This window comes from Protopterus annectens, chromosome 1.part1 (assembly GCF_019279795.1).
Source record: "Protopterus annectens isolate FY-2018-M chromosome 1.part1, PAN1.0, whole genome shotgun sequence".
Lineage (NCBI taxonomy): Eukaryota > Metazoa > Chordata > Ceratodontiformes > Protopteridae > Protopterus > Protopterus annectens.
Genome location: NC_056726.1, coordinates 594,370,109 through 594,383,516, shown reverse-complemented (window position 1 = coordinate 594,383,516; position 13,408 = coordinate 594,370,109). Strand labels below are relative to the sequence as shown.

Genomic DNA, 13,408 nt, shown 5'->3' with positions numbered 1-13,408 from the left:
GTTTTTTTTTTTATTTTGGCTCCTAGCATTGTGTAGTAACTCCTTGAGGTTCAGTTGACTTGATTTTGCTATGCTTGCTGGTAGGTTTGTCAATTTGGTATTGCCTAAAAAAGGCACTATGAGGGTCGATAAATTTTTAGATAGTATTCAAAAGCCAAGATGGGACAGGTGCAGATCATCCTTGGCAAAGCAATGTGGTTTGTTAACCATGTTCTCTCAAGTGGACAAATACTGGATTCCCTTAGAATGCCACCAGAAAGACAGTCAATTGTTAAAATCAATTCTCCTTTGCTCATACCGTGGCATCATACTCAGTGATGGTAATAGGCTGGTATACAGCCTAAAACACAGTCTGAGAGCTCCATAATCTCTCTCTTCATATTCTACATATGTCTCAGGTCATTTACACCTATATGGACTATGATGGAATCATACAGATACCTGGGGTCTAATGACTTGAGTGTGTGCTTGATTTGGCAGATCCTGCTGCCAAATAAGCAACTAACTGTTATCTTCTCCCTTTTCAACTTGGTTAGAGGGGCATCATATGTCTTACAATAGAGTCCCATAGGATGAGTGTCCTGGAAGTGTGTTTGCTTACCTGAGGGGCTTAATGTTTGGGGTTCCACTGAGTGTGACTGTACGTGTGGTGTTAGTCGTTTTTTTTTCCTGACTGCCTTCGGGCTTGCTGAGGCATAGCTTTGCCAATGTGCCATCTAGGCAATCTCTTTTGTTTAGGAAGATTGCTTTTAAGTGCCTCAGTGTAAGTTGGTCTGTGTGTGTGTTGTGTACTATGTGATGTGGGTGTTGGATACGTGATTTCAACAACCTGATGTGCATTTGTATGTGAGAGTTTAGCTTCTAGTGTCAGAGTGTTAAGTACTATGTCTGTGGTTGTCGATGAATATGAGACAATTGCTACATTGTCTAAAGATGCTCATATCAAACAAAATGGATACAGGGAAGTTAGAAAATTGCATAACCATGCTGTCCAGTCCCTTGTCTGGTGCTCTACAAAGGGGTGGTATAATGAGGGTTACAAGGCTAACAGTACTTTGTTGGTGCAGACTAGTAAGGGTGCTTTACTGGAGCAGATTATGCTAAACAGTACTAACCTCTACTAACTTTAATGTTTGCACAATATTGAAATCTACTAAATGTATAGGTATTGCCACTTGAACACCCAACTAGCTGCTCTAAGCTTGTTGTCACTCAAGGTATTTGTGCATTTGCACTACAGTTACAGCTTTACAGGATACATTTTTATGCACCATTCTATAAGGCAAAATTTGCTTTCTAGGATGGCTCTATGGAAAACAATGAGTGGGATGAGTACTTAAATAGTTTATACAACAGACAAAGGCAATAAAGAGGGAGGGAGAGACTTTGGAAATAAGACTACCATAAGGAGCAGAGGCCAGAGACACAGCCTTATAAAACCATGACAGAAAAAAAAATGGGAAAAACTTCTAAGAAGAAGCAGGCAAACTAGAGAAAGATCCAATCAAATAAAACCAATATTGGAGCTCTTTTAAAAACTTTAACTTAATGTCTCAGTGGGAGGTAAGGTAGACACAAGGAACAGGGGAACAGAAAGGCACTGGAATGCAACTTCTCTGAGTTATAAGTCAATGAATCCAGGCAGGTTAGAATTTCAGAAACTTTAGCTTGATATCTTAGTGAGGGGATAGGGCAGACACAAATAGGGAAACAGAAAGGTATTAGAATGTAACTTTAAGCAGATAAATCATGAGCAGAATATAAAACTGTAGGAATAAAACTGAAATATCAGCAACTGCAAAATTGAAGCAAAAATCCTGGAGCAGAAAAAAATGATACTCTCACTTCTGTGATTCTAGTATACTTTAAGGAACGAGACTATGCAGAAATTCACCAGTAACGCTTTATGGAAAAATGCAGCAATAAATGACTAGAATAAGGCTCACAATGTCAGTAGTTCACAGTTGTGTCACAACTATGAATAAAAATAAAAGACTAAGGCTCAGCAGGGTTTAAAATACAAACAGGAAGCTTTTACAAGTAATTTGACTTATGGAGATAGAAGTGCAATACATTGTAGAAACACAATCTTTCCACAACAGTAAATTAAGCTACAACTCAGAGCAAACAAAAAAAATGCAAACATAAATTTTTGGCTACAATATGGAAAAAAGCAGAAAAGTGCAAAGAAATATCACCACACAGGTCACTGCAAGTGCAACTGAAATATTTAAGCATAACTAAAATAAAAAAAACTTTTTTTTTCCTTTTTGCCTTTTGATGAAAAGCTTGTTACTCACAGTTCAAGGCTTTGCATACCACTTAAAGTCTTGCATAAAAGACATAACATGAAAGGAAGATGTATACCAAACCTGACAAACATTATCAGTACAGAAAAAGTATAAAAACATATCCTGGACTCTTTGTATCATAACATAATAGAGTAAAAGACAAGGTAAAACAGGTAAATATTAATAAAAGAAAAAAATCTAACTTACTACATTACCCTGTTAGACGTTCCATGGCTTTCTTGTGCTTCATTCCCCAGTCAGGAAGACAGAAGTGAGATTTTGCTCCTTAAGGCTCTCAGCAAGCAAATAGCCAGAACAATAATGAAGGCCAATGGGGGAGTGATTTTTTGTGACAGATGTAGAGGTCTACAATCAAAAGATACATAAAAACTGGATGGTAGCCCTTACTACAGCCAGTTTGATGTGGACAGGATCCATTCTGCATAAGGTGATATCTACTACATATTGAAATCCCTCAAAGAAAATGGGCTTTTGAGAAAAAGTTTTTTAGAATTTCTCACAGTATACTACCCCAACATATCTCCTTTTTTTGAAATCTCAAAAGTGCATAAAAATGTCTAGCTCCCCATACAGAACAAAAGTGGCAAGAGAGAGATCAATTACTGAGCCTACTTCCATTAACCTAGAAGTTCAGCTTAAACCTTTGGCAGCAAGGAACTATTCCTTTGTATAGCACACTTTAGATTTTCAGAAAAAGATCAAGAACCTGGCAGTCCAGTCAACAATAGATGACAATAGATGTGGAAGCACTACACACTGTGCTTCCACATCAATTATCTACCCAATCAGTTGTGGAAGGTTATGAAAAAAAAATTGGGCTACCCTCCTAAGTGAAGTGGAGTTCCTGTCAAAACTCCGCCACACACTGCTCAGCAACAATTATTTTAAGTTCAATGACCATTTTTACAAGAAGGACACAGGTATAGCAATGGGGGACACCATGGCACCAAGTCTGGCTAACACAGACATTGGTAAACAGGAGGTGGAAAAGAAGACCATGTACCATTTAGGGTTACAAGACCATATTTTATTTATTTATTTATTTTACATTTGTTAACCGAGATGGTCGGACTGGACGAGGTCCATTTGCAATGGAGGCCCGGGGAGAAAAGCTCCACTTTATTAATAAAACAGACAATAATAACAATACATAATGTACATTAAAGACTTTGTTATTGAGCAGTATTTTGTGCATAATAGAACAGTATGCAAAGAAAGATCATATCAGCAATATATACAAGTGAACATTAAGTTAGTCATCAAAATATACAGACAGAGATCACAACAACATTTCCAAATGTCAAGGGATACCATTTGTTAATTCCATTTTTACTGAGGGTCTGATAATTGGAGAGAAGAGATAAAGATGGTGGTAGCATACACTAGGATTAATTAACACATGGACATAGCCAAGAGCTAATAAGATGAGCCTTAAGGGAGTTTTTGAATTGTTTGGTATTAGGTGCAGAAGTATGCATTTCTCAACTTTTTGCTACACTGTGAGAAAATAGAGCTTTACCAGCTGTGTTGTTGACTGTGGAGATAGAAAGGAGTGATTTATTGGCACAGTGGAGTGGTCGATTTGGAATATAGTCAGTCAGTAGTTATCTAAGGGCTAGAGTTTTTTTTCAGGATATTTTAGGTTGTTATAAGCTATGACTAGTTGGTGGTAGGTTAATAACGGTGGGAGCTCAAGCCACTGAAGTTGCCTAAGTGGTATACAATGGTGTGCTCTAAAGAGGGAATTTTTTTACAAACTTGGTGATTTTGTTATAACACGACTCAAGTTTCTCCAGTTCAGATTTTCTTACATAGGTGAGAATAGGCACTGCATACATGAGTGCGGAAAGAAGGGTTTGAGCTTGGGTGACCTGAGCTTGATCTGATAGAAAGTCTTTTTGTCTGTATAGGGACCCCATTTTTTGTGTACCTTTTTAATAGTTTGAGAGATATGGATGTCAAAGTGTAGGTTATCTATTTCAATGCCAAGCAGCTTGGTGTGGAGAGAGGGTGAAATGATAGTTCCATTACTGGAGGAGATAGAGAAGGAGGAGAGTGGAGTGTTTTTGATTTGTTTGGGGTAAATAGAAGTAGTTTTGTTTTGTTGGGATTTAAGATAAGTTGAATATCTGTGATCCACCTTTCTACTGAGGTAAAAGATTCCTGGGTGAGATGCTGTAGGGTAGTGAGATTTGGGGTGGAGCAGATCAGGGTGGAATCGTCTGGATACTGTATGAGTGAAGCCTGTAAGGAGGAGGTATGTAGATTATTGGTAAAGACAGAAAAGAGGAGTGGACCGAGTATGGAACCTTGAGGTACACCAATGGTAGTTAGGAGGAGAGATGATATAACTCCTTGCCACTGGACAGCTTGTTGTTGGTCTGATAGTTTTTAAACCATGCAAAAGTGTTAGGGGCAAAGGATAGAGAGGTAAGAGTATCTATTAGAATGGAGTGGGAAACCATGTCAAATGCTTTAGAGAGGTCCAGGAATATAGCAGATATTAATATGTTGTTATTTCTATGTTGGTTAACCAGGTTTGTGTAAGAGAGAAAGGCTGAAGTTGTGCTGTGGTGTGGGTGGAAAACATGTTGTGTAGAGGAGAAGAGATTGTTAAAGTCTAGGAAATGCATGACCCGAGAGTGTATGCATTTCTCAAGTATCTTTGATAAAGGAGACAGAATGGCTATGGGGAGATAGAGAAATCATAGGAATTCCTACCCTTATGAAGGGGAATAATGTAAGAGATTTTCCATAGTTGAGGGATGTGGAATTCCTGTATGGAGCAGTTGATTACAATTGAGACTGGGTAGGATAGAGAATCGGCAGCCATTAAATGAGCAGGTATACCATCTCCTGCAAGAGTAGTGGGTTTAAGTTCTAAGAGGTATTTTTATTGTTGAGGTTGGGACAGGAGAGAATGTAAAGGGAGGTGAGTTGTTAGGAGTTGTTGGTATGGATGAGTAGCTAATTTTGGATAGTTGAGCTGATAGTGATTTAATGGATTCAATAAAGTGGTGATTAAATTGGGAGGCTATATCGCTATATGGTGGAGGTGGGAGCTGGTGAGGATGTTTTACCAGGTTTTAGTACAGAGTTTATTGCATGCCAGAACGTTTGGGGGTTACTGGAGTGTTTATTTTGTATATTTAGAAAGTAGTTTATAGTTTAGTATAAGATGCTATTACTATTTTTTTGACAATATTTTCATCTTATGAGATGGTTGTGTGAGCAGATTACACCAGTTTCTTTGAGTACATCAACATGTCAACCTCATTTTTGAGGTTCAATGCCCATCATAGTCCCACCTCCATTAGCTTTTTGTAGCTTACCACTTCAAAAGAACCCAATGTCAACACATGTTACTTTGATATCTATAGGAAACCAACCAAAGTAAACACCCTATTGAACTTCAACAGCATGCACCCTACTAAACTTAATGTGGTTAAGTCACAAGTTGCAAGGTTAGCCAGAGTTTCAAAAGAATTCAAAGCTTTCACCAACAACCTCACTAACCTACAAAATAACTTTATAGCTAGAGGGTACTCAAAGGAGAATACTCTATGTCATTCTATAGTCCATCACAGCAATGACTTATCTCCACAAGGCCCAGAAGCTAGGCTAAACAGAGGCTTCAGAGGCTACACTGTGGACCCCACCACAGAGGCTAGAAAAGGAAAACAACCCTCACACCCAAGACTACCAACAAATCGGGGATGCCATCATCGATAAACAGGTTATAACACAGGACAACAGACAGTTAGGGAAATTCTAAGAATAGGCTCTAGCTTCACCTTCAATTGGGCTAAAAAACGTCAGGATTTCATTGAACGTAAATGGGAAAATGCAACTCAATTCTAGAGGCACTCAAAATGGGCCCATTCCCTCTGACCATAGATATTGCCCCTTAACGAGTGATTTTGTTCATATCCAGTGCCCCAGAACTATTAAACTCTACAGTAATACAATCCCAAGAAATTGCAAAAGCGAGAATGTGGCTTACCAGGGGCACTACAAGTCTTGCAATATCTTTTATGTGGGGAAGACCATTACTGAACTAGAGAGATGCATTGCACAACACTTGTCTGAAATTGAATTAAAAATCCTCAGACACCCACTGGCTCAACACCTTAATGATTTTTCCAAACCACAATGGTTTTACATTTCTTTTTTGGACAAACTCTTCATAGAGCCTTTAGGGGCTAATAAAAATGCCCTACTTGAAAATCATGAACTATCTGTCAAATTAAACTTTATGCATACAAAACACCAGGGCTAGATACAAGCTGCTCTATTAACAGTGTTTTAACCTTCAGGAAACTGTCACAAAGCATACTAATGATGATTCCTGGACTCAGATGCATAGGTTGGTGCTAGGCTATCAGCCCTAGGGCCTATACAAGCCTAGCTATAACAATTCCCTGGCTATTTCTTCACACAATATTTACCTCCCTGGAACTGATTGTGTTTTAATGTTTGTTTAAACCTTCTGCTGTGTACTAAATCTGAAAGCTTAACTAAACAGCAATAAGAAACTAGAAAAAAAATTCCTAGCAATACAATGCATCTTAAAGCTAAACTGATCAACATGATACTGCTTTCTGATGAAAATAACACAAGTCATCAACCTGAAATTATTATTTACATGTGTACAAATTATGATGCAGTGTTAAGTTTCATACAGGCTGCATCACAAAGCAGCTACACTGAAACATTTACACCCAGATTCATCCAAATATTACATACCCAGGCAAAAATTATCCCATTTCATAATCATTGAATATGTTCCAGTCTGCCAACTGTACTTCATCTTTCCAACTCAACTCAGAGCCATATTCTTGAGTATTGAAGAAATGATCAGAAAAAAAAGATGGACCATGTTCCTGCTAAAGATACATGCAGATTTCCATAACAATAATGGTTACCCTCAAAAGGTCAACAAGATTCTCACCCAAACTGACTCAATCACATACTGAAATGATCATCCACAATATGGTTTAAATTACAATTCCAAGACACATTCATAATAAGAAGTTATGTACCTACCATAACGTTCCATGTTAGTTGTCTTCTTCTCGCCTTCTTTCTTGCTGGATAGGTTCGGAGCCGACTCGGCCAATACTAAAGCTCGAGAGCTAATTCCACCGGCTCGAGGCTCCCCCATATCCCACAATGCTAGGCGGTAACTCCTCAGATCTCATTTGAAAGCTAGGCCAAGCAAGAAAAAAAAAAGCTCCAACATGGAGAAGGGTAATCCACCTCTATAGGGCTGACTGTGAGGTGACTTAAACCTAACAGAGGAAAAATATAGAGGTGGTAAAACAGTGGGAGAAAGGATTAGAGAGGTCACAAATAATCTCCTCTAGGTCTGTCCAGGCTAGGGGGAAGGAGGGGCCTTAAGAAAGAAGGCGAGAAGAAGACAACTAACATGGAACGTTATGGTAGGTACATAACTTCTTAATGTTAAGTTGTCTATCTCGCCTTCATTCTTGCTGGATGGGACCTCGTCCCTAGCACCTTGTCCCGGGTGGCCTATTGGAACAGACTCTTGAGAACAGTGGAACCAAAGTTGGCACGGTCTCTGGAGGCTATGTCCAACTTGTAATGAGAAATGAAGGTATGAGGTGAAGCCCAAGTTGCTGCTGAACAAGTAGAATCAATAGGAAGCCTATCCTGAAAGGCTATGGATGTGGCTAATGCCCTTGTAGAGTGAGCTCTAGGCTTAGAGGGCAATTGTTGGTGTCTGATCTCATAAACATAGGTAATTGTAGAAGTAAGCCATCTCGAAAGTGACACTTTAGAGACTGGAAGACCCATCTTGCCTTCCGCATAGGAAACAAACAGTTGGTCTGTTTTTCTGAACTGTTTAGTCCTGTCCAAATAATACCTTAGTTGGTGATGAACATCTAAAGAGTGCAATTTTTGTTCTGACCTGTTGCCATAATTGGGGAAAAAACTAGAAGATCAATAGTTTGATTCAGGTTTGTTTGAGAGGCCACTTTAGGCAAAAAAGATGGATTGGTACGCAAGAAAACTCTATCTTTGTGAAAAATTAGATACGGAGGACGACAGCATAGAGCATGAAGTTCCGAAACCCTTCTAGCCAAAGTGATGGCTATCAGAAAAAGCATTTTCCAAGACAGCAACTTCATAGAACATGAAGCTGCAGGTTCAAAGGGGGGTAGAGTCAAAGATGCTAGAACCAAGTTCAGATCCCATGGAGGAGGTGGATCCTTAACAGGGGGCTTAAGAAGAAAGACTCCTTTTCAGAAAGGCTTTACAGAGTTTGTGGGACATGATAGTTGACTGACACTCCCACATGAAAATTAGATATAGCCGCCAATTGAACCCTGATAGTAGAAGGAGAAGAGCCTGCTTGGAAAAGCTCAGCTAGGAAATCAAGAATGGACTGAATAGGAGCAGTAAAGGGGTCTATATTCTTGGACACTGCCCATAAAGAGAAACATTTCCATTTGCTACCATAAATCTTCCGGGTAGAAGACTTATGAGACGCTATCAAAATATCTCTAACTGAGTGAGATATTAAGGGAAGCCTGGAATTGGAGGAACCACGTTGTGAGGTTCAGAGAAGAAAGGGATTGGTGCAGTTGACCCGATTGATGGATCAATAGATCTGGAACTGGGTCCAGATGCCATGGTTGCGCCAAAAGGTAACGATGAAGAAAGGGAAACCAAACTTGTCGAGGCCAATAAGGGGCAATGAGGATCATTAAGGCCTTCAGAGCAATGGCTTTCCGAATCAGCTGAGGTATCAGTGGGAAGGTGGGAAAGGCATACAGGAGCCCCGGAGGCCAATCGTGAGCTAGAGCGTCTCTGATGGAATGACCTGGTAGGGAAAGAGGGTGAAAAACTTGGTACACTTGCTGTTTTGGGGAGTGGCAAAAAGATCGCAGCAAGGATGGCCCCAAGTTCGAAAAACTTCTTCCAATACTGATTTCTTCAGAGACCACTCGTGAGGCATGAGGATTGCTCTGCTCAATCTGTCTGCTATCACATTGGACTTGCCGGGAATGTGCGTTGCTATCAGGAAGCGCTGAGACGAGATCGCCCATTGCCACAGTCTGAGTGCTTCTCGACATAAGGATTAAGATTTGGTTCCGCCTTGTTTGTTGATGTACCACACTACGGACATATTGTCTGTCTGAATTGCTATAGTTCCCTTGGGAAGAGAGTCTTGAAGGGCTTGCAACGCTAGAAGAACTGCTCTCATCTCTAGAACATTTATGTGCAAGTGGCACTTGATCGGCTGCCACGTGCCCTGGACTGTCCTGCCCTGGTAATGCCCCCCCACCCTATCAGGGAGGCGTCCATTGTCAGAGTTGTAGCCGGGGGCGGGGGGGTGAATGGTCTTCCTAGAAGAAGTTGGGGGGATGTGACCCACCATAGAAGATGATTCCTGCATGACTGAGTTATGCTGATAGTGTGGGACATTGGTAGAAGTTGAAAAGACCACTGAGTGAAAAGCATCCACTGTAGGATCCTCATGTAAAAGCGGGCTAAGGGGAGGAGAGGAATAGCCACCGCCATAGCCCCTAGGACTTTCAACACCAGTCTGACCTTGATCTTGTTTTGTCGTAAGAGAAGGGAAACCTGCTTGTGAATGTCTGCTACTCTTTGTTCTGTGAGTCTGGCTGACAGACTCACTGTGTCTAATCTTGCGCCTATAAAAGTAATAGATTGACAAGGCGACAAGACAGACTTTTCGTAATTTACCGAGATGCCTAGAGCCTGACAGGTTCGTAAGGTGTAGTCTCTGGCTAAGAGAAGTAGATGCCTGGTGGTGGCAGTCAGGATCCAGTCGTCTAAATACGGAAACACCTGGAATCCCTGGTCCCTCAAATGAGCGGTGACCACTGCCATGCATTTGGTGAACACTGGGGGGGCTGTAGTGAGACCAAAGGGCAGGGCCCTGAACTGAAAATGACTGGCCCCTAGCCTGAAGCGGAAAAATCTCCTGGATCGTCTGTTCACTTTGATGTGATAGTACGCATCCTGGAGATCTATGGAGCACATCCAGTTGTCCTGGCCCAAAAAAGGCAGGAGGGACTGCAGCGTGACCATCCGAAATTTTGCTTTCTTGACAAACTTGTTCAAGTTGCTGAGATCCAAAATGGGTCTCCAGTCCCCTGTTTTCTTTGGAACCAAAAAGAATTTGGAGTAAATTCCGGATCCTTGTTGGTCTGCTGGAACTGGTTGAATGGCTCTTTTTGCTAGCAGCTTTGAAATTTCTAGTGCTGCTTGTTCCCTTTGACTGGGTGGAACGTCTGGAAGGGATTTTCCGGACTGTTTTGGGATGCGAATGAAAGGGATTCTGTAGCCTTCGGATATGATAGACTGTACCCACTTGTCTTGAGTAAGGGAAAGCCAGGCTTTTGGGTACAGAGATAATCTTCCCCCAACTGCCTCCGAAGATGGACAGTCGGGCAACACCTCAGGGGTGCTGAAAGGGTTTGTCAGAGAAAGTTTCTCGACTACCCTGATTCTGTGGGCTCCCTCTGCCTCTAGGATGGTGTCTATTATTACTGTTCCCCCCTCTGCCTCTAGAGGGGAAACGACTCTGTGCGTCCGGCAAGACTCCCTGTGGTTGCTTGCGGAACCACATCTCCCCCCCTTCTGACCTTTGGGGTAAGGCCTAGAAGGGGTAGAAAAATGGACTCCGACGGCAGAAAGAGTCTTACCTTCTACCTCGCACCTTGTCAGAGTATCCTTCACTTGTGGACCAAAGAGAGATGATCCGTCAAAAGGGGAGTTAGTGAAAGATGCCTTGAAAGGGTCCGCAAAGCTACATAGCCGCATCCAGGCATGGCGACGTAAAGCCACCTCCGTACCTGCGGCTCTGCTCGCTCCATCAGCCGCGTACGAAATCAGGCGCATGGAGGAGTTAACCACTGAATTAAGGGTAGCCAGCTGGGAGTTCATCCTATCTTGAAAACCCACAGCTGATGGGTCCTTCAACACTTCACTCATTTCCTTGAGCAAGTCCCTCTGGAGACGAGTGAAATGACACAGGTAATTCAGCGAACACATAGAAAAGGTCGCTGATGAAAACATCCACTTACTGTACCTGTCCATGGTCCTAGATTCCTTATTAGGAGGATGAACAGGCACTGAAGGATCTGCTAATTCCTTCTTGGTGGCAGCAGCCACCACCATGGCATCCACAGAGACACCTTTGGACAAAAACTCCTTGTCTTTGGGGGCAGTGATAAATTTGGCCGGCCTCCTAGGGGTGGGTTCCACCGAGTCAGGAGCCGTCCAAGCCTTCCTCGCCACCACTTCCATGAGTGGGTCAAAGGGAGGGGCACCCAGGAGGTGGAAGGTCGAGAACCAAACACCTCAAGGTACACTGATTCGTCCTCTGAAGGGTTAAGGGCTGGCCAATTCCCCCTCTGATTCAGGATTTCCTCATGACCTCAAAGGCACCCCTATCGGGCAGGGCCAGAGGTCTCCGCTCCGAAGAGCTGAAAACCTCCCCCGGCACTGACAAGGATGGCTCCGGAGCCGAACTAACCAGCGCCGAAGCACCGAGAGGGAGAGCGGGGTTGGACAAGGGTCCGATGCCACTCGCCCCCTCGGAGCCGACGAGGGAAGTCCAGCGCCGAGATCCCTCCAAGGAGGAGATCGGAGGAGACGATGGCGCCGAAAGGAAAGGTATCGGTTCCGACGCTCCCACAGTCTCGGCTCCGAGCAGCACCGGTTCCAAACTCGATAGAGTCAGAGGAGGAATGTCTAATGGAACAGGGGCAGCCATCGACTGTTGAGTCGGGCTGTGTAACATCTGGGCCAGTGCCTCGGACTTAAGAAGCCTACTCACCACCCTCTGCAAATCATGGTCCGAAAGTCTGGAGGACCTAGAGGAGTGTGACCTATGGCTCTGTTTGGACAAGAGTGGTGAGGCTGGAGCCGAATGAACGGAGCTGATAGAAGGAGACCTGGACCTCTTCCTTGTAATCGGTTCCGACAAGAGTGTCGGAACCGACTTAGACTTGTCTGTCTCGGCTCCAGCCGGAGCCGAGGACACAGTATGTGTAGTAGGTCTAGAATCATCGGCTCCGGTCGGAGCCGATGGTTGAACCGTTAAAACGGTCTTTGAACCTCCGGAGGACGGCTCAGACCCTGGAGCCGACTGCCTGGAGGACTTAGAAGGTTTCCCCGACATGGACTGTGTCGGGGGACCCTCAGGCTTCAATAAGCCTCATAAAATTAGCTTATTTTTACATTCCTGCAGGACTCTAGGGCTGAAACCATGACAGACAGCACAAGAGTCCTGCAGGTGTAAAGGTCCCAGGCAGTATACACAAGAAGTGTGACCGTCTGTCAGAGACATCTTCTGACAGCACGAGTCACACTTCTTAAAGCCTGAGACCTTCGATTCCTTAGACATATCTAAAGAAAAAGGGTAGTGCAATCACTCACACTCACACACACAGAGATTACACTAAATTTAAAATAAAGTAATCTTCTTAACAAAAATTCCCTAAAAAAACACAGTCACTCCAACTACTAGGAGGGGTGGGAAGGGTCCTAAAGGCCTAAGGGAAGAAGTCTTGAAAAATTTTTTAGAAAAAGGGGAGGAATTTGGTAGGGAGTGGTAAAAAACTACTCAATAAACTAACCACTACTGAAAAACTAACTTAAAGGGGGACTATTTTAGCAAAAACTTTATATAAAGCGACTAACCTGCAGAGCCGGTTGGAAAGAGCAACTCGTCAGCTAAGCGGCAAACGAGATCTGGGGAGTTACCGCCTAGCATTGTGGGATATGGGGGAGCCTCGAGCCAGTGGAATTAGCTCTCGAGCTTTAGTATTGGCCGAGTCGGAGCCGAGGATCGGCTCCGAACCCATCCAGCAAGAATGAAGGCGAGATAGACAACTTAACATTCTTATTTTTGGAATTTGATTTTATTTTTACTTCTAATTAAAATTTTTATTGCATGAAAGAATCATTAGCTTTATAAAAATGGCCAGCAAAGGGATTTTAGAACACTTTTTATTAATTTTTTGTATTTTCTTTCGCTTTTGTATATGCACATTTTAAATATTTTCTCAGAATGCTGGATCTGATGAAGGTGCCTG

At 42.6% G+C, this 13,408-nt stretch overlaps 1 protein-coding gene across 4 annotated transcripts in view; it reads right to left on the bottom strand.

Annotated features, from left to right (window-relative positions):
- Positions 1–13,408, bottom strand: part of NTPCR (nucleoside-triphosphatase, cancer-related) — a 473,959-nt gene that overhangs the window by 81,129 nt on the left and 379,422 nt on the right. For 2 of the 4 annotated variants that reach the window (XM_044076963.1, XM_044076984.1), the window contains exon 5: positions 2,499–2,657. The exons of 1 other annotated variant lie outside the window; for it this stretch is intronic. In XM_044076963.1, the coding sequence (XP_043932898.1) occupies positions 2,538–2,657 (120 nt within the window). In that variant the 3' untranslated portion in view covers positions 2,499–2,537. The remainder of the gene's footprint in view (positions 1–2,498; positions 2,658–13,408) is intronic. One more of the 4 variants, XM_044076973.1, reaches the window with a different exon arrangement.